Source organism: Ovis aries, chromosome 6, assembly GCF_016772045.2.
Source record: "Ovis aries strain OAR_USU_Benz2616 breed Rambouillet chromosome 6, ARS-UI_Ramb_v3.0, whole genome shotgun sequence".
NCBI classification, from domain to species: domain Eukaryota; kingdom Metazoa; phylum Chordata; class Mammalia; order Artiodactyla; family Bovidae; genus Ovis; species Ovis aries.
The window spans coordinates 104191357-104210601 of NC_056059.1; the positions used below are offsets into that span (position 1 = coordinate 104191357).

General features: G+C 51.4%; 2 protein-coding genes across 11 annotated transcripts in view; one reads left to right on the plus strand and one right to left on the minus strand.

Annotated features, from left to right (window-relative positions):
* Positions 1–12099, minus strand: part of EVC (EvC ciliary complex subunit 1) — a 92129-nt gene extending 80030 nt beyond the window's left edge. For all 6 annotated transcript variants that reach the window (XR_006060202.2, XM_042251637.1, XM_042251635.1 and 3 more), the window contains exons 1-4: positions 11713–12099; positions 9659–9784; positions 3396–3479; positions 1066–1298 (exon numbers count right to left, since the gene is read on the minus strand). Coding sequence is in view for 5 of the 6 variants with exons in the window: in XM_042251637.1 (XP_042107571.1) it covers positions 1066–1298; positions 3396–3479; positions 9659–9784; positions 11713–11886 (617 nt within the window). In the remaining variant the exon portion in view is untranslated. The remainder of the gene's footprint in view (positions 1–1065; positions 1299–3395; positions 3480–9658; positions 9785–11712) is intronic.
* A 3441-nt stretch (positions 12100–15540) lies between these two features.
* The window catches only part of EVC2 (EvC ciliary complex subunit 2), a 163413-nt gene continuing 159708 nt past the window's right edge, over positions 15541–19245 (plus strand). For all 5 annotated transcript variants that reach the window (XR_009601162.1, XR_009601163.1, XR_009601164.1 and 2 more), the window contains exon 1: positions 15541–15790. Coding sequence is in view for 2 of the 5 variants with exons in the window: in XM_042251640.2 (XP_042107574.1) it covers positions 15590–15790 (201 nt within the window). In the remaining 3 variants the exon portion in view is untranslated. The remainder of the gene's footprint in view (positions 15791–19245) is intronic.

Here is a 19245-nt window from a genome sequence, read left to right on the forward strand (position 1 = left end):
TTCTCATGCCCATTTTACAGATGGGAAAACTGACTCAGGAAATCAACAGTCAGAGAAACCTAGTAGCAATCATGTGGTCACAGGGGCAGGGAAGTGACAGCATGTAGAAAAAGGCCTTTGACTTTTTCTCCTACACAAGCAAAGGTGTTTTAAATACTACACTCCCACCTGAGCTATTAGGAGTTCTCTTCGTCTGAATGCTCAGAAACATCCCTTTCCAGCCTGGTAGGGGAGCCAAGAAAGCTCCAAGTCAATGACGTCCCTCCTTTCTGGGGCCCTCTGCAGGGTCAACATCTTCTGAGCCCTCTCTCTCTCCCCAGCCCTGAGCCAGGTTGTGCCTTGTTTATCTCGCCCAAGGCCTGCAGGGACTTACAGAAATTCAGAGTCGACAGGGGCCCCAGGACTAACACACAAATCTGCCGCCTACTTTACTGAATAACTACTGTGTGCTGAACTCTGCTCTGGACTGGGCGTCTTGGCAATTTAGAGCGTGGACTGCTAACGACAAGGCACCGGGGTTAAACTTGGCTCCAACACTCACCTGCTGTGGGATCTTGGGCAAGTCACAGCCTCTTTGTGTCTCATTTTATTCTTTGTAAAATGAAGGCAATATTAGCATCTACTTCACAACCTTTATGACTGAGGGCTGTTAAGAGGAATTAATTATTTGACTCATGAATATTTATTCATCACTGCATCTGTCTCGGGCTCCCACTGGCTGGTAGGACGCAGCTGTGAATAAGACAGACCTGGTCTTCGTGCTCATGAGATAATCTCTGCAAAGTGCTTATTATTTTGTACACAGAAGGCACTTAATCAGTGCCAGCCGCTGCTATGCAGGGCATGAGGCAGGTCAGTGCTTAGAAGAGCCTCTCCAGTCTCTCCCCAGGACCCAGGCCAGATTCCCTAACCCATCTGCCGGCCAGCGCCACACATTCAGCTCCAGCTCTGACACTGGCTCGCTGTGTGTCCATGGCTGAGTCCTTAACCACTCTGGGCCTCCATTTCCTCCACTGACCAGGATATGGCCCATCGGTCTGAGTCCTCCACCCGCCCCCTCCTTACCTCTCGCAGGTCAGCACCTCGGGGAAGCTGCCTGCCCTGAGGAAGCTGCGACCCAGGAACCTGTCATCACTGGCTGCCGAGTGGACGCTGGAAGAGGAGCTGCAGTCGTCCTTCTCGGCCTGGCTCAGGCTCCCCAGGCTGCTGGAAGGGGACGCCTCCAGTGGCTGGTTCGGCAGGACGGCCTGCTTTAAGGTTTCGTGCAGAGATGGGTTGGAGGAACCGTCGGCCAGAGGCTGAGGGACAGGAGACAAAGCGCCCTCTCAGTCCATGTGACCCATCACTAGCGTATTTCTGTAATCCTACCCACGACACACGCAGTGGGTCCTAGGAAGGCCAGGCCAGGGAGGATGGGGAGGGTGTGAGTGGATCCTGCAGCTTCTACCCCAGGGGCATGGCCGTGGCCCCAGGGACCCGCATCACAGCTCTTGTCTCATCCTTCGTCCCTGGAGGCTGGCCCCTCTGCACGAGGCTCCTCCCCGCCAGCTCTCAGACCCCAGGCCTGCTCTGTCTGTCGACCCACCTTCCTTATCAGGGAACGCTGCTGCCCACTGCCATGACAACATGAGGACACAGCCTAGTGCCTGGCACACCTGGAGGGCTCAGCAAACATCAGCTATCTGTGTGTCCAGCCTCAAATCTGCTGCTCCCAGAGGTGTGTGCAGGGGGCACTGAGGTGGCGGCCAGCTCCAAACCCTCACTGTCATCCCATGCTTCTGGGCCTTTCCGGACTCTGGTCCCCATGCCTCAAATTCCCCTCACTCACCATCTGCGGAGCAGAAACCTCCTTCCCTCCAGACACAGACCCCTGCATCTTCCTTCCCTGCTCCCCGGGCCCGGCACGGGCTGGATTCCACAGGTCCTGGGTCATTTCTGTCCTGCCTGCTACCACACACTGTCCTACAAGATCTGCAGGGCTCAGAGGGTGTCCAGGTGAGGACAGTGCCCTCCTGACCACGAGATAATCTGCAGTGCCCACCACCGAGCTTGCCCAGCACAGGTACTCATGAGGAATAAATGCCCTGAGTCTGGGAGTTTCGAGCCGTCACCCACCCACCAGATAGTGAAGGAAGTGGTTTCCAGTGTGTGTCCAGGAAGCAGTTCCATGAACTATAAGCAGTTACTGCTCAATGTGAATGTTCCACAGAAAAATTAGTTTAGGAAAGTCTGTGTGAACAAAGTAGAATCATTTATCCCCCCTTTTTGGCCGTGTCACAGCTTATGGAATCTTAATTCCCCAATTAGGGATCGAACTTGTGTCCCTTTTCGGGAGCATGGAGTTTTAACCACTGGACTTCCAGGGAAGTCCCTGGAATCATTTCTTTGGTGCAGGAATTCTCAGAACTTTCGCTATGCTCTGCTGTCCTCAAAAGCAAGTAATAATTTCAAAAACTGAACGTGTATTGAGTGTGTAGACATCAAACACTGTTCTAAGTCTTATGCCTAATACCCCATCTAACCCTCAAGACAACTAGGTGAGGAAGGAGGGCTCTTCATCCCCATTTAATTGATGAAGAAACTGAGGCCCTGAGAAGTCAGGAAATGGCTAGGAGTAAATGGCTGAGCTGGGAGCTAGGTTCAAACCTGTCTTCTTTATCACCAGGAGAGCAGGCCAGCCTTTCCTCAACTTACTCGAGCAGGAAATTCCTTCTTTCACAGAGCATCTCCTAGGCCAAGGGCTCCCTGAAGCATTAGGGATTATGCTGCCCTCTGCAAAATGCCTGGCCCCAGGTGTGAACTCCTGGCTCTAGGTGTAAGACCTGCAGGTACGACTCTGGCCCTGCCGCTTCCTGCAGCATGACCTCCGACAGGTCATCAGCCTCTCTGGGCCTCAGTTTCCTCGTGCATCAAGTGGAGATAACGGTATTATTTGCCTTACAGGAACATGGGGAGGAACACTAAAATGCCTAATGTGTGACAGATGCTGAGGGTTATGCTGGCCCCACAGTAAGTGCTCAGTTAAGAGTCAGCTGCTGGCATGAGTCCTGGGGTCTCTGAATGAGGAGCAATGTTAGTAACGTGTATCAGCATCAGTATTTGTGTTAGTGTTGAAAGAGGAGAGTGGATGCTGCCCTACTGTGCTGTCGCCTGGAGTCATGAGAATACCTTGCTCCACCATGCGCATACCCTGTGCCTGGCAACACTGTCGTAACGTGGATTCACCCTAAAGTCATGCTCCGTTACAAAGCCACAAAATTATCCCTATTAAAATGACTTGCCATAGATCCTCAAATAGGACCCCAAATTGCACATTTGCATCTCCCCCCTCCTACCCCAATCTCCAGCACATTACTGGTAAATTGCATTTCTAAGACGGAGCTCAGGACGCTTACCCTGAACTTCTGATTGATGGGATAGACGACTTTTGCCTTCAGTGCAAATGCTGTGATATTGCTGTTGAAAGACGGCTCGTATTCCTGGGAAGAAGAAAGAATAAATGGCGCGGGGAGGCTTTTGGTGAAATGAAGGACAAACCACCAAGTTTCCAAAGTGCCACATCCCATTGGTAACAGTGGCCCTGGGAAGGGACAACAACAGACACATTTAGAGCCAAGCAGTGCTCACTTGCTAGGAGGATGGATGGATGGATAGATGGATGAATGGATGGATAGAAGGATACATGAGTGGATGGACAGATGGATGGGGCAGGTGGATGGATGGATGGATAGATGGGTGTCCGGATGGATGTGGGAGAGACAGAGGTACAAATGAGGGGTGAGGGGATGAATGGACAGATGTTACAAAGCACATTCTTAATTTAATTCCAAATCTTCAGCTTTGGAAGAAATAAGGATTTAAATAACATGATAACACCAAAACTTTTCCTAAAAGTTGCGAATCACCTTAATATTTTTAGCACTACCAAGTATATAAAAACTTACGTGTGGCAATATTCATGTAAGGCTTTTGATTAGATCATACGTGCTTCGGCAGATCTTTTCACTTTTCTGAGCCTCCGTCTGCCCAGACAGGAAGTAGGTAGCCTATCTCCCCTAGGGACGGGGACGTAGATGTGGACAAAGCCCCCAGCGGAGATGCTAGAACAGAGCCCAAGTGAGGTGATGGACCACTTTGAATCTCAATAGTAAAGAGCTGCCATCAACCTCTGCTCAGGACCCATCTCCCTGACACAGCTGAACAGACGGACTCGTAGCCTGCTCCACGGCCCCACATCCTCTCTGTATCACTCTCCTGTTAGGGTCACCCCTGGGCTTTGCACAGTCAGTGTTGAATAAGGGCTTGGACACATCCAGTGGGTGAATGAAGTCAAGCAGACAGACAGGTCAGGAGCCTGGCCCTCCAGGCCGGGAGGAATCTCAACTCAGCAACCAGATGCCAACACCTTTCTACCAAGTCTTAAAAAAAAAAAAAAGAACTCCATGACAAACGATTGATTGCCAATTGCCACATTCTCCTTGGAACCACAAACCCTATCACAGGGAATGCAGAAGAACTTATCACTTCCTCATAGCGTGAGACATTGAAACAGCACCCGACAGAGCCTGTGATGTGGTTTGTGCCCATCTTCAGAAAGGATTTCACCACAGTGCCCTTCTGAGAGGGACAGAAGGAAGCTCTGCAGCCGGGCCCTATGTCATGTCATGCCTGTCTCTACCTGTGTGTGTGCTAAGTAACTTCAGTCATGTCCGACTCTTTGCGACCCCATGGACTGCAGCCCACCAGGCTCCTCTGTCCACGGGGTCCTCCAGGCAAGAATACTGGAGGGGGTTGCCATGCCCTCCTCCAGGGGATCTTCCCGACCCAGGGATCAAACCCAGGTCTTTATGTCTAGCTGCACTGCAAGCAGTTTCTTTACCACTGCTTACAAAAACAGACTCAGACGACAAGAATGGGGGACGTCCCCCAACGTGTGCCACCTCCTTAACTTCCAAGGATGCTGCCATTTCCCAGATGGAGAAGATGGCACAGAGGGGCTGAGCTGTGCACCCGAGGTCACACAGCTATTAAATGTCCAGATTGGGACTTGAGCTCAGATTCCCTAGCTCTCCTCTTCAGCTGCCACCATCCGTCTCCTTCCACGAGACAGAAATGAGAACAAGAGGAAGAGCCATGCAATTGCAAGGTCAGTGGGAGTTTAGAGGAGAAGCCCCCAGGTCAGCCTCACCACACCCCAGGGACACAAGTCAGATCCCGAGGTCCTGGTCACTCCACACCTGCCACATCCAATCAACCACGAAGCCCACCAACCTAACCTTCTAAGCATCTCTCTAGGGCCACAATCCAGGCCCAGGCCATCATCGTACTTACCCCAGTGGGCTGAAACAACCTCTGACGTGACTCCCTATGCATGTACCAAGGACTTACTCCATGCTTGATGCATGTCTGCTCATTTCACTATGACTCCATCATGATCATGCCCATTTCACAGAGAGGTAAAGCAAGGCTCAGAGGTGGACACTTTCCAAGCCAGTCTCCCCAAAGCAACCAAAAGCCTTTTTTTTTTTTTTTTTAAAAAAAAGGACTGCTCTTTTTTTAAAATTTTTGGCCTCACAGGCTCTTTGTTGCAATGTGGATGTGAGCTTTCTCTAGTTAGAGCACTCAAGCTTAGTTTCCCTGCGACATGTAGAATCTTAGTTCCCCAACCAGAGATCGAACCTGTGTGCCCTGCATTGGAAGGCGGATTCTTAACCACTGAAGCACTAGGGAAGTCCCTCAAACAAGCTTTTAACCATACAACTCCCCTAGCTTCCTTGGCTTTCCTTGGGTCTGAGCGAATACAGAATAGCTGCCCCCAGCCCACAGCAGCCCATCAGTCACAGTCTCTTCAATCTTTGCTGGGAAAATGGTACCACAGCGTGGCAGTAACACCAACAAGGCTGACTTCAGAACTGGCAACATACTTTGCGAGGCCCAGTGCCAAATGAAAATAAGGGCTGGGGTGCGTCTGTGTGGGAGGGGCCCTTAGTCAAAAGTGATTAAGAATCTCAAGACAGCAAAGTCCAGGAACAGGGAGGGGGTAACTGGGCAGAGGGCCTCAGTGGCCACATGGGAGGTCATCCGCCTATGAAGCTGGCCTCTGGAGACGATCCCGGGAAGACAACACTTCTTCAACGAAAGATGGGGAAGCAGAAAGGGCACTGTGCGTTTTTACACTTCTTCCAAACAGAGGTGGAGAGAAAGGGCAGAGTGGAAGGGGGTGGAAAATGAGAGGAAGGATTGTTTTCTGCCTTCCAGGGGCTCATCTTCTACAGGAGAGACACCAAACACACACGCAGTTCAGGGAAAAACATAACATGAGAATCAAAGCGTGCAGACACAGGGGTCCACCTGAGACGTGCAGACGTGGAGCTGAGGACCCGGAGCCTGGGCTGCTTCCAATTTCTCACAGCTCTTCTTGTTCAGTTCCGCTGTCCTCTAAATTCTGATCATCTCCCCAACCGTAGCAACACAATTATTCAGAAAATAGGCTGTAGTGCAGATTTACAATGTAAAACTTCTTCAGCTGAAGCAACGCAATTATTCAGAAAATTAAAACATAATTGTCGGAAAAGAAAAACCATTCCACTCGCCCAAAAAAGGTACTCTTTTCAGCAAATGCACAGACGCATCCAGAGGGGAGCTGTGCCCCACCACCCTTCCCTTCTCCAAAGCCAAAGGATAGGACGAGGCTGTGAAGCAGCAGTCCTCAGAGTCTTCTGGAATTTTCTGTGTATTTTTGGCTAATGTGAGTTATTTATCGAAACAGAGGTCATGCAAGGAGTGACTTGGACCCCAAATGCCTTGGTTTTCTGGGCATTGGAGGGTGTCAGGGTTACAGCTCATCGCCCTGTTAAAGTCAGCCCTGCCCTCATTCCTTGACAAGCTCAGCCTGCTATAGATGGAGGTATTTCAGCAAAGCCAGTCACGGGAACAGGCAGATCTTTAACTCTTGGCAATTATTAGCTAGATAATGGGCATCGGCGAGGCACAGCTAAATAGTTCACAGGTAAAACATTACTAGGTGGAAGAAGTGGGTTAGCCTTCTGGGAGGCAGACAGACTGGGCTCCCCAGCAAAGACTGATTCATTCTGCGCTAGAGGGATTTACAGAGTTGATTCGTGGCTGACCCTATGGGGCCGCCACCACTACTGTCATGGCAAAGCTCAGAAGCCTGAGGCTCAGAGAGGTTGGGTCACTTGCCCAACGGCACACAGCACACAGGTGGCAGAGCTGGGCCTGGGTTCCAGGATTCTGGATCCCAAAGGCAGTGTTTTTTTTGCATCATATCTGAGGTCGTCTTCTGTGTGAGAAGAGTTTTTTTCAAATAGGTTTATTGAGATATCATTCATGCTACTGAACCATGTAAACTGTACAATTTAATGCTTTTTGGTATATACACAGAAACATGCAACCCTTGCTACAGTCAATTTTAGAACATTTTTGTCATTTTGTAAGAAACCTGTACCCTTTAGCTGTACCCCCTACCCTCTCACCCCTTGTCCCTACCCTAAGCAACTACCAATCTGCTTTTGGTCTCTTTACGTTTACCTGTTCCAGACATTTCAGATGCTTGGAATCTTATGACATGTGGTCTTTTGTGACCGGTTTCTTTCAGTTAACATCCTATTTTCAAGGTTCACTGGTGTTGTTTTTACGACTGAACAGTATTTCATTGTATGGAGCGACCACATTCCGATTACTTGTTCATCAGCTGATGGACAGTTGGGGTTTCCAAGTCTGGGCTACTGTGAACAGGGCTGTCAGGAATATTTGCCCACAGGTTTTCTCGAGGATCTTTGTTTTCATTTCTGTCAGCAGAGTTTTAATCCTGAGTGGTGAGGGGATCACAGGGAATGAAAGAGACAGATGAGGGAGAGAGAGAAACTAAGAGAGACATTCCACAGCCACCCTGTCACACAGAGACACGTGGAGACACAAAAAGAGAGAGATGACATACAGTTAGATGCAATGATACGCACACAGACAGACTCACTGGGAGACAAGCACCTGGAGACAGAGAGGCTGAGCAAGTCAGCTGGAGACACACAGCACAGACGAGGAAAGGCAGACTCATCACTGAGACCAGCCAGGCGCTCTCTCTTCCTCTGCAGCTCTGGGGCTTCCAATCCCTCCTGGGAATCTTGCCCAGGGCTGAGAGGAGAAGCCCTGTCTTCAGAACCCTTGGGAAGTACGGACAGGGTGTGACTCTCGAAAACTGGATTTTCAGCTTATCCAGAAGCTTCCCCTATGGATTTCCAACTTTTTGGTGAAATCTGTTTTAAAACACCCGGCCCGCTCTCCTCCTTTGGTGAGCGGAGGCTGCAGAGTCAGGCCCCTGACTATCAGGGGCCATGGGGTGCGGGGATGCAGCCCTCCTGGACAGGAGTTGAACATCCCTAGGTCCAAATATCAGCTTCAAGGCTTGGGATAGTGACCTGGCTCCACAAGATTCAGTTTCCCCATCTGGAAAATTGGGCACATAAACTAGGTCTATATCAAGGAGTGCTGAAAGGATTGCGTGAGAGACTCCACATGACAGTTTACATCACTCAGAAATGACATATGTAAAAATGCCTAGAATCCAGGAGATGCTAAATAAGAAACTTTGTTCTATCCTTCCCCCTTTCCCAGGATCTTTCTTTCTTTCTTTCTCTCTCGCTCTTTCCCTCCCTTGGGCTTCCCTGGTGGCTCAGATGCTAAAGCGTCTGCCTGCAACGTGGGAGACCTGGGTTCGATCCCTGGGTTGGGAAGATCTCCTGGAGAAGGAAACGGCAACCCACTCCAGTATTCTTGCTTGGAAAATCCCAAGGACAGAGGAGCCTGGTAGGCTGCAGTCCGTGGGGTCGCAAAGAGTCGGACACGACTGAGCAACTTCACTTACCTAGATGTCTATATTTACCTTTTGGCAATTGATGCTGAATGACTGGAGTCTGTGGTACTTTCTAGGGACTAGGAAGTGACTAGAAGTCACTCATTCTTCCTTTGGAAGAAATGCCCTCTTCATCCATGGAGCTCACGTATGAAGCGATACCCTATGGGCTGACTCAGGGTGGGGGATGTAGAAGGAGGGGATGGAAAGAAAGGTACAGGGAACATCCATCTCTTAACATTTCCGTCAGAGGCCCAGAACTCCCACTCCTAGATACTTACTCAGAAGAAATGAAACCAAATGGAAACAGACTTACACATACTCACAGATGCCTTGTTCAGAATAACCAGGCATGGAAACCACCCACGCTTGGTGACATATCCCCACAGCACACTGAGCAACTGAAAGGGACCAGTGGCTGATCAGTGCAGCAATGACCTAGACCAGCAGGCACAAGAAAGCATGCGATTGCTCTCATGTAAAACTCTAGAGCAGCAAAACCAATCACGGCAACGGAAGTCATAGCAGTGGCTGTCTGTACAAGGAGCACTAAAGAAATTTCTGGAATAAAGGAACATTCCTGATTGGGGTCTCGGTGACAAGAGTGTATGCACTTGTCTCTCATTAAACTGTAAGTTGAAATCTGTGTTTTTGGTGTGTAAGTTATATCTCCAAGAGAAGCCTATTGGGACACCTAATCTGTCAGGGCTCATCTGGATAATCTGTGTCCTGGACATAGGACATCCTACGTGAGCCTCCTCCGATGCACCCCAACACCCCACTTACATCTAGAGGCTCTTCATCCATTGAAGTCAGTGCTTCTCTCTTCCTCCTCCTGGATGGGGACCCAGCTGCTGACGGGGTCTGGATGTTAGACTCCAAATTCCTGAGCAGACTCTGAGTGTCGTCTTTCTAAAACCCAAAGGTGGAGGTGAGCAGGAGAGCATGTCAGAGTCGGTCAGCTGAGTGCCCTGCAGGAGCCATCAGCCCCCCACTGCCCAGCCGTCATGTCTACTGGTCCCCTCAGTGTCCTCAGGCCCTGGAAGTGATACTTGGCTCGAGGCTCATTCCATTGTTCTTCTGAGTCGGTCACCACCCTGCTGCCACCCCTAGTAGCCTGAAAGCTGCTTGCGATGGGGCAACAGCTTAACATCGATGCTGGTCACAATACTTTCATTCAGTTCAGTTCAGTCGCTCAGTCGTGTCCGACTCTTTGCGACCCCATGAATCGCAGCACGCCAGGCCTCCCCATCCATCACCAACTCCCGGAGTTCACTCAGACTCATGTCCATAGAATCAATGATGCCATCCAGCCATCTCATCCTCTGCCATCCCCTTTTCCTTCTGTCCCCAATCCCTCCCAGCATCAGGGTTTTTCTAATGAGTCAGTTCTTCGCATGAGGTGGCCAAAGTACTGGAGTTTCAGCTTTAGCATCATTCCTTCCAAAGAACACCCAGGATTGATCTCCTTTAGAATGGACTGGTTGGATCTCCTTGCAGCCCAAGGGACTCTCAAGAGGCTTCTCCAACACCACAGATCGAAAGCATCAATTCTTCGGTGCTCAGCTTTCTTCACAGTCCAACTCTCACATCCATACATGACCGCTGGAAAACCCATAGCCTTGACTAGATGGACCTTTGTTGGCAAAATATCTCTGCTTTTTAATATGCTATCTAGGTGGGTCATAACTTTCCTTCAAGGAGTAAGCGTCTTTTAATTTTGTGGCTGCAATCACCATCTGCAGTGATTTGGGAGCCCCCCCAAATAAAGTCTGACACTGTTTCTACTGTTTCCCCATCTATTTCCCATGAAATGATGGGACCAGATGCCATGATCTTCGTTTTCTGAATGTTGAGCTTTAAGCCAACTTTTTCACTCTCCTCTTTCACTTTCATCAAGAGGCTTTTTAGTTTCTCTTCACTTTCTGCCATAAGGGTGGTGTGATTTGCATATCTGAGGTTACTGATATTTTTCCCAGTAACCTTGATTCCAGCTTGTGCTTCTTCCAGCCCAGCGTTTCTCATGATGTACTCTGCGTATAAGTTAAATAAGCAGGGTGACAATATACAGCCTCGACGTACTCCTTTTCCTATTTGGAACCAGTCTGTTGTTCCATGTCCAGTTCCTAACTGTTGCTTCCTGATTCAATGAGATGACACTTCAAGTACAGAGTGTGGCTCAGCACCCAGCACACAGCCAGCAATGCTAGTGTTTCCATTTCCCCATTACAGAACTCCTCTGGCTGTGTTACAATCAAGTGTTTACTAGTAATCTGTCCAACTCCATCTTCCTCCAGAGGCAGGAGCACACTGATGTCCCCAGGCGTTGCCTAGCAGTAGAAGGTGCTCCCCAAACTTTTGCTGTGTGGAATGATGAGCGCATGCTGATGTAGCAGGGTGGTCTCCAGGGGAGGTGGGGCGGGGGAATCCACACAGCAAGGAAGCAGAATGGGCAGGCGGATGGGGAGACTGGGGGAGGCGAGGGAATTCCCTGCCCTCCAGCCCACCACGGTGAGCCCAGCCCATCAGTCCGAATCCTTGATGCTGCAGAGGAGACTGCGGCCTGGAGACCTCATTGTCCAAGGTCACAGGTAGTTGTTGGATGGAGCGGACCCTTCAGGGGAATCGCAAGCCAAAGCCCATATGTCACTTGGCCGCCTCCCACTGCAGTTACTGTCTCCAGCAGACTCCCGAAGCAAAAGGGGAACACTAGACCCCAGGGCAGGACCCGTCGCACGCGCGATGCCCGTGATCAGGCTCAAGTGGAAGCCTGGACCCCGGCGCCGAGGGGGGACCGCGCCCTCACAGCCTACACCCGGCCGCCCGCCCGGCCGACCCACCTGGTGCCGGAGACGCGGGCGCGCGGAGCGGCAGCCGAGCCAGAGGCCGAGGCCGAGGCCGAGCGCGGTGCCCAGCAGCACGGCGGGGACCAGCAGAGCGGGCGCTGGCCGCACCGCGTCCCGGCCCAGCCGCAGCCGCGCGTCGCTCCCGCAGCTCGTCTCGCCGCGGGCCATCCGGGGGCGCTCAGGCGGCCGGCCCGCCGCCTCCCGCCCGCCGCCGCGCGCTGCACCGGCCCGCCGCCCGGCGCTCCATCCCTGGCGGGTGCCGGCTGCCGGACTCCGGGTCCCGGCGGGGTCAGGGGAGAGGCGCGGAGCGCTCCGTCGTTTTCTCCGGCCTGTGTATCCTCCTCCTCCTGCTTCTCTCTTGCTTTCCGGAGCTGCCCAGCCGGAGGGAGGAGTCTGGACCGTTTGCTCCAAACTTTGAGCCACCCCCGCCTCCGGCCCTGCCTTTTGCACTGAGCATGCCCGGCCAGAGGCGCGCTTCCCAGCGAGGAGAACCTTCCGGGAGGAGTCTTGTTTTGCAGAGGGCTCCGATTTCCACTGGGGCCGAGGACCTCAGCCAGGTCCTCACCCGAGGAGGGTGTTGCTCGGTTAAGTTTATCGAATGCTTAGAATTTGTTAAGCATTTAGCTTGATGATCCAAGTAACTTTCTTACCAGCCTTCTGAGATGGGCGTTTACTATATGCGCCCCTCCTCCTGGTGAGGATCAGGGTCCGCGGTGAGTGATTCATTGCAGGTGTGACTCAGCCGTGCCCCATGACCTCTAGCAGTTGGCCATCCTTGGGTCTCAGAGTCCGGCCCTGCCTCTGAACTGGTTGCCTGAAGACTCCTGTTTTACTGCTAGTTTCTTCAGGGATGGTCGATGCTTTCCTCTAAGACAACCTATAGGGAGATGCTTACATCCAGCCTTGGCTAGCCACGGAGATGCCACGTGGTCACTCATTCACTCAGCCTATCCAGAGACCGTACTGTCTGAACCAGCACCAGGCTACCCATCAACCAGACAAGGTCCAGCAGAGAGCATCTTGCAGGGAGATAGGCAGATGAGTTCAGCATCTGTTCTTTCTATAAGCAACAGTTACTGATGCTAGCTCTCATTCTGGCTGCTGGGGCACACACACACACACACACACACACACACAGTCTCTCTCTCTCTCTCTCTCTCTCTCTCACACACACACACACACACACACACACACACAGAGTCACTCACACACACTTCTACCCTTTGGAGCTTAATTCCCTATGAGGGCCAGAGCAGAGGTAACATAGGGATCTATTTCAACAGAGAGGGGTTTCATGTCCTCTACCTGGACATCCAGCTCAAGTTTCTGGGTTTTTCCATCATTTCCTCTTCATTCCTTCCAAGCTGGCAAGATGGGAACTACTATGTAGATTTACTTTGTATAAATGAAGAAACTGACAGCTAGACAGGAGTTGTGACTCGTTCGAGGTCTTGCAATGGAAAATGGGGCAGATAGAGTCACACCTGTGTCTGTCCGGCTTTAGGACTCACACTCTCTGCCACGCGGAGAGTTAAATGTTTCCCCAGGAGCATCTCCAAGACTCTTGGGAACATGTCTTGAGTGCAAAAACCAGAAGTTCTTGCTTTACGCTGGCTATTTCTTTGGATATTCAGGCTTTTATTTTTAAAAATACAGTGTTCTTTCACTGCTAGGTTTAAAATAGATAGCCAACAAGGACCTACAAGGACCAACAAGGACCTATGACACATGGAACTCTGCTAATTATCATGGGGTGGCCTGGATGGGAGGGCAGTTTGGGGTAGAATGGACAACTGTGTACGTATGGCTGGGTCCTTTCACCATTCACCTGAAACTGTTACAACATTGTTTGTTAATCGGCTGTACCCCAATACAAAATAAAAAGTTTTAAATAGAGTGTAATCAGGAAGGGCTAATTTTAAATTTACACTGGACCTGCTTCTGTGACTCTAGCCTTTCTTTTTGTTATGATAAACATACATGATGGCCTGCTGCAGGGAGATAACCTGATCTGCCTACCTGTGAAGGACTGCAAGGAATACACATCCCCCTGCCTAAGGCTTGCCATTCTAGAGGAATTTGCAAGGACTGAATAGTCTTTTTAGTTTGTTTCCTCACCTCCCTCCCATCTCTGATCCATAAAAGAACCTGGCAACCAGGCCCTGACAAGATGGTTATTTTAGGCACTAACCTGTTATCTTCTCCATCAGCTGGCTTTCCAAATAGTCATCTTCCTGGCCTCAACACCTTGTGTTTCAGATTCATTGTCCTGTTGTGTGGCGAGCAGAGGGAGCTTGGACTCGGTAACTATAGTGTTTGCATTTTTCTTTATTATACAATTGTTTGAAGGTAAAAATCATCCCTTAAATTTCTAAAAGAATTAATCCTCCAGCATCTAGCCTTTTGCCTTGTCTCATTCCAGGCACATGCTGGGTAGCACTGAGGGCAGTGAACCCCATGGGGAAAGCTTGGCTAAAAAATTCTCAGGTTCCCAAACCTCCCTGTCTTGTCCCTGTGAAGTTAGGAAAGGCCTGTTGGAGGGGTAGGAGTAGGGGGTTACAAGCACCAGATTTCCTGGCTGAGACTGAAGAGGTATGAGCCGTCCCTGAGGGCCCCGGGGAATAAGAGCCCTACCCCCTGCCCCCATAGAGAGTTCTGGGAGATTCTTCAGCTGCTGACTCCTGGCTCCAGACACCAGCTCCCCTGTCAGTGTCCCCAGAGAGGTAAGTCCCCAGTGTCTGGCCTCTGCCTGCAATGGCTTGGAGCAGGGCTTGGGTTCCCAGCCAGAGACTGGACTGGATCGTGGCAGTGAAAGCACTGGACCCTAGCCACTGGACCAGGAGTCAGTGACAAGGGATCTGGCCCTTTGGCTTTGCAGAAAAGAATTTCCATAAAGACAGAGAGTAGTGAAGCAAGTAAAGTATTTATAGGAGGGAAAGGAATACAGTACCTGCAGACAAACACTCAGATGGAGAGTCCCTGAGTTGCACCCCCGGGGCAGCCTCAGTCACCTATATGAGGCATTTCTTTGGGTTCTCCTTTGGCCAATCATTATGATTTGGTTCCCAGTCAAATTGGTGTTTGGTGTATCTCAGGATCCTCCCGTGTGTGCGCAGGCATCTCTTAGCCAAGCTGGATTCTAATGAAAAGCCGTATAGGTAGAACATCCGTCCACAGCCTGACCAGGGGATGTGGGAATGGGTTCTTGAGCTGGTCCAAGGGCTCATCCACAATGAGGGCTCAGGCAGTGGGAACGGACTGGGTTGAACTGAACCTAAAAGGATGTGAAAACTGGCCTTGCCCTCTGGCCATGAGCTGCTAATTTCCCGCCCAGCCCCTCTCCTTGCCATCCTGCACCCCTATGGTTCTCCTTCTCCAAAAGCTTCCCAGTTCGCTAATGGGGGGAGGGGGAGAGAGGGAGGAAGAGGGCTGCTGCTCCTGCGTAGACTCGGGATTCTGTCCACTGTATCAGGGAAGGCTTGCTGGAGGAGACGGGCCTGAGCTGAGACTTAGAGAACGGAGTAGGCATTAACAGAGGAGCACTTGGAACCTCTCAACTTTCTGGGAGCAGGAGTCACCCGATCTGATTTTGGTAGAGCCCCCAGGTGAAGCACGAGGAAACCCAAGTGTGGCCACTTCTCCCAGGCCTCGCCAGCTTGGCTCCCTCCCTCCTTTCCTCCCTCTCGCGCTTGGTCCAAGGCCTCCTGCTGGCCCGCCAAGCCCCAGATGCCAGTGTCTTGTTCCCAGAAAACTTTCCGCGGGGGTTCGCACTGAGCATGCTCGGCGGCGGCGGGGCAGGGCCTGGGGTCCGGAAGCTGCCCCAACTCCGCCTGCACCAGCCACTTGCGGGGTCGCGGGACCCAGACGGGCAATGCTTTCAGCGAGGGGCCCGGGGCGCGCCACGTGGGTGCTGGCGGGGAGCCTGCTGGCCGCTGCACTGACGCTGCCCGCGGAGTCCAGAAAACTCGACCAGCTCCCCGCGGGGCGGGTTCCCCTCCAGCACCCCCTGGGCCCGCGGCCTCTCCGGGACCCCCCCACGGCTCCCGGGGTGGGGCCTGAGCGGACCGCCCAGGTAAGGAGGACCGGCTACCAGTCTCGGGTCTGAGGGGGGCGCCCCCCTTTGGGTTGGGGAAATTACCCGAAAGGGAGGGCGGGATCTGAGTAAGATGCAACCCTGGTGGATCCAGCTTGTGGCCGGAAAACGCCCTGGAAAGGTGGGGAAAGCGGTGTGGTTTGTGGCTGAGAGCTTGGACCTTACAGGCGGCCCGGTAGATCCCCTTCGGCTACCTAAGAGCTCTGAGACCTAGGGCAGGTCGCTTCTGGTCTGTACCTATTGCAGGGTCTACCCCAGCGGGTCGATATGAGCGTTTAGATGAGTTCAGGAGTGCAGATAGAACGACTTTCGCAGGTGAGTGCTCCGGAAGAGTACAGCAGTTGATAAAAGGCACAATGGCTGGAGTTTTCTGCGAGTGCAAATGTAGCCGTTTCTACTTCACCCTGCCCTTGCCCCTGTGGTCCCTAACTTGGGAGGGCATGGAGCTCTGGCTCACATCCTAGATACTTCCTCCTCCTCCTCTCCCAAATCTGATCGCCAGGCCCACTGCCTTTTCCTCCTGATCATCTCAGATGTCTGTCCTTCTCCCATCCAGGCTGCATCCATTAGGTTCAGTCCCCCATCCCTCAGCCTCTGGCCTTTGATGACTCTTTCCTCTGGGTTACCCCCACTCCCCTAATTTGTGCGTTCTACCATTCATGTCCCCCGGACCTGTAGATGACCTGTCTGTGGTATACATCTGACCACTTTTCTCCCCTGCTCACACCCGCTTTCACTCTGACCACAGGTGCAAATCCAGGCTTCTGCTCCCAGGAATGCCTGTCCAGTGGTCTGGCCTGTCGCTGCCTTGTGGTCCTCCCAGCCCTTCCTCAGGGCCTGGCTCCTCTTATTCTGTTGCATTTTCTAAGTATAGGCCCCAGGGTGCCTGCTATACTCGCTGCAGAGATTTAGGTCTTTTAAATGAGATTTCTTTCACTGTCTATGATTGGTTCTTAGGCTTTCACTAGAGAAGACAAAATAATAATACTGTGTCAATTTTCTGAGCTTTTAGAAAGATCATGATGAACGTTTTCACAGAGTCCTTTCACTTGTTCCTGGCCATTGAGATGGGAAGGATCTGGCCCATTTTGCCGAAGAGAAAACTGAGACCCAGAGTGCCATGCCCCCCAGGCCCATCCTGTGCTCTCACATTCAGAGCCCACCCGCCTGTCCTCAACTGCTCTTTCCTTTGTAAAGTCAATGGCAGAACATTCAGGTAGATGTTTGTTGCCAGGCCATTCACAAGAGTGCTTTGAAAACCAGAGCATAAATGCTCATGTTAACTTATTAATCCTTATCCCTTCCTGCAAAGAGTGAGGTAATAGTTACAGCCATTTCCCAGATGTTCTGAAACTGCTGTGTCCAGTACAGTAGCCCTGGCCATGTTGTGGCTGTTTGAATTTAAACGTTGCAGGTGCCTGGTGGCTCCATAGGTTAGTGGTTACCATATTGGACAGCCCAGACCATAGAACATTCCCACCATCCCAGAAAGTTCTATTGGAAGTGTGCTGGAAGGAGAGAGACAGTGAAGACTTGAGTGGGCAAGAGTCTTCTGAGTGTTTATGGACACCCCCTTTAGGCATCAGACTGTTCTAGGTGCTTGAGATATGAGAGAGCAAGACAGTCTCTGCCCTTTAGAATCCAGCATTCTTAGGGGGAAAAGGGCGCCAAGTGGTATTAATCTATGATGTAGGAGTTGGCAGTTCAGGCTGTAGAGAAGTGCCGTGGGCAGAGTGGACTGGAAGGGGTGGCTTTGAGTGCTGTTTGGACAGGGTGGTCACAGAAAGTGCTTTGGGGCGGTGACAGTTAAGCAGAGCCCTGGATGGAATGAGGGAGGGACATGGTTGCTTCTGGAGAAAAACTTCCCAAAGGAGATCGTATGAGGACAAAGGCCAGAGACAGTGAGGACCAAGGCCAGAGGCAGAATGTGCTTGGTGTGGTCCAGGACCGAACGGAGGCTGGTGTGATTAGAGCAGGGATGGGGCGGAGGAAGGAGGAGTGGGTGGAGGTGGGGCCAGAGGATGGGGAGGGGCCACATCAGGAAAGGCCCTGTGGATGCTGCTTAAGACTGACTGTTATTTTGTTGGAAGCTGTGGGTGGGTTTTGAGCAGAAAAGTGACCTGCTTTGACTCATCTTTTTAAAGCATCTCCATGGCAGCTATGAGAATAGAGGGCAGCGATGAAAGTAACGACCAAGAGCAGAGGCAGGCAGGAGACCAGGCAGATGATGGAGATGAAATGGACCAGTGAGGTTAGTGGACAGCTGCTGAGAAGCTGCTGGATTTGGGATATATATTTGAAAGTGGAGCCAGCGGAGTTTGCTGTGACTGGATGCAGATTGAGAGAGATGAAGGAAGGAGTCAAGAATGAAAACAAGGACTTGGGCCTGAACACACAGAAGACTAGGGATACCGTTTGCTCATATGCAGAAGCCTCAGAAGGCCATGAGGAATTCTGATTTGGTCTTATTGAGTTTGAACCTCCACCCCTAACCCCCACCACGTGGCATCCAGGTAGAGATGTGTAGGAGAGTAGTGATGGGTGAGTCCTGATCTGGGTGAAAATTCTGAGCTGGAGATCTTTACCAGGGAGTGGTCAGTGCACACATGCCTTTAACCCTGGTGTACCCAGGACCTGGCTGAGTTTTCCTTGAGGGTAAGTATAGTTTGCGAAGAGTGAGGCCTTAGGGCAGAGGTCTGGAGCAATACCAAGGCCAGACCAGAAAGAAGAAAAGATTCAGCAAAGGAGATCAGAAAGTGTGGCTGATTTTATAGGAAGGAAACCAAGGACAAGGAAGGAAGGCGTTTCGGGAAGAGAGGATTCCCCAGTGATGTTCATATCCCGATCCATGGAGCCTGTGAGTGTGTTCCATCCCTTGACAAAGGGAGATTGATATCGCAGATGAAATTCACGTTGCCATTCAGCTGACCTTGCATCATCTCGGTGGACCAGTATAATCCTAAGGGTCTTTCAAAATGGAAGAGGGAGGCAGGAGAGAGTCTGAAGGAGATGTGACCTTGAAAGAAGGTCAGAGAGATGCCCTGTGAGGCCTCAACCTGCTGCTGCTGGCTTTGAAGATGCAGGAAGGGGCTATGAACTGAGGAGGGTGGGCTGCCTCTAGAGGCTGGAAGAGGCTGCCCCCACAGCCTCCAGAAAAGAATGTAGCCCTGCAGACACCTTGATTTTAGTCCAGTGAGACCTATGTGAGACTCCCAACCTCCAGAACCATGTGATAATAAGCATATATTTGTTCTGAGTCGCTCGGTTTGTAGTGACTTGTTACAGCAGCCGTAAGATGCTACTGCACTCATGCCAAATACTGCCGGTGAGTTGTGTGCAATGGGGATGGAGAACTGGCTGTGAAATGAGACCGTTGAGGTCATCATGACCTTGTCAGCTGACCTGTGCCATCTTGGAGAGGGGCTTCACACAGG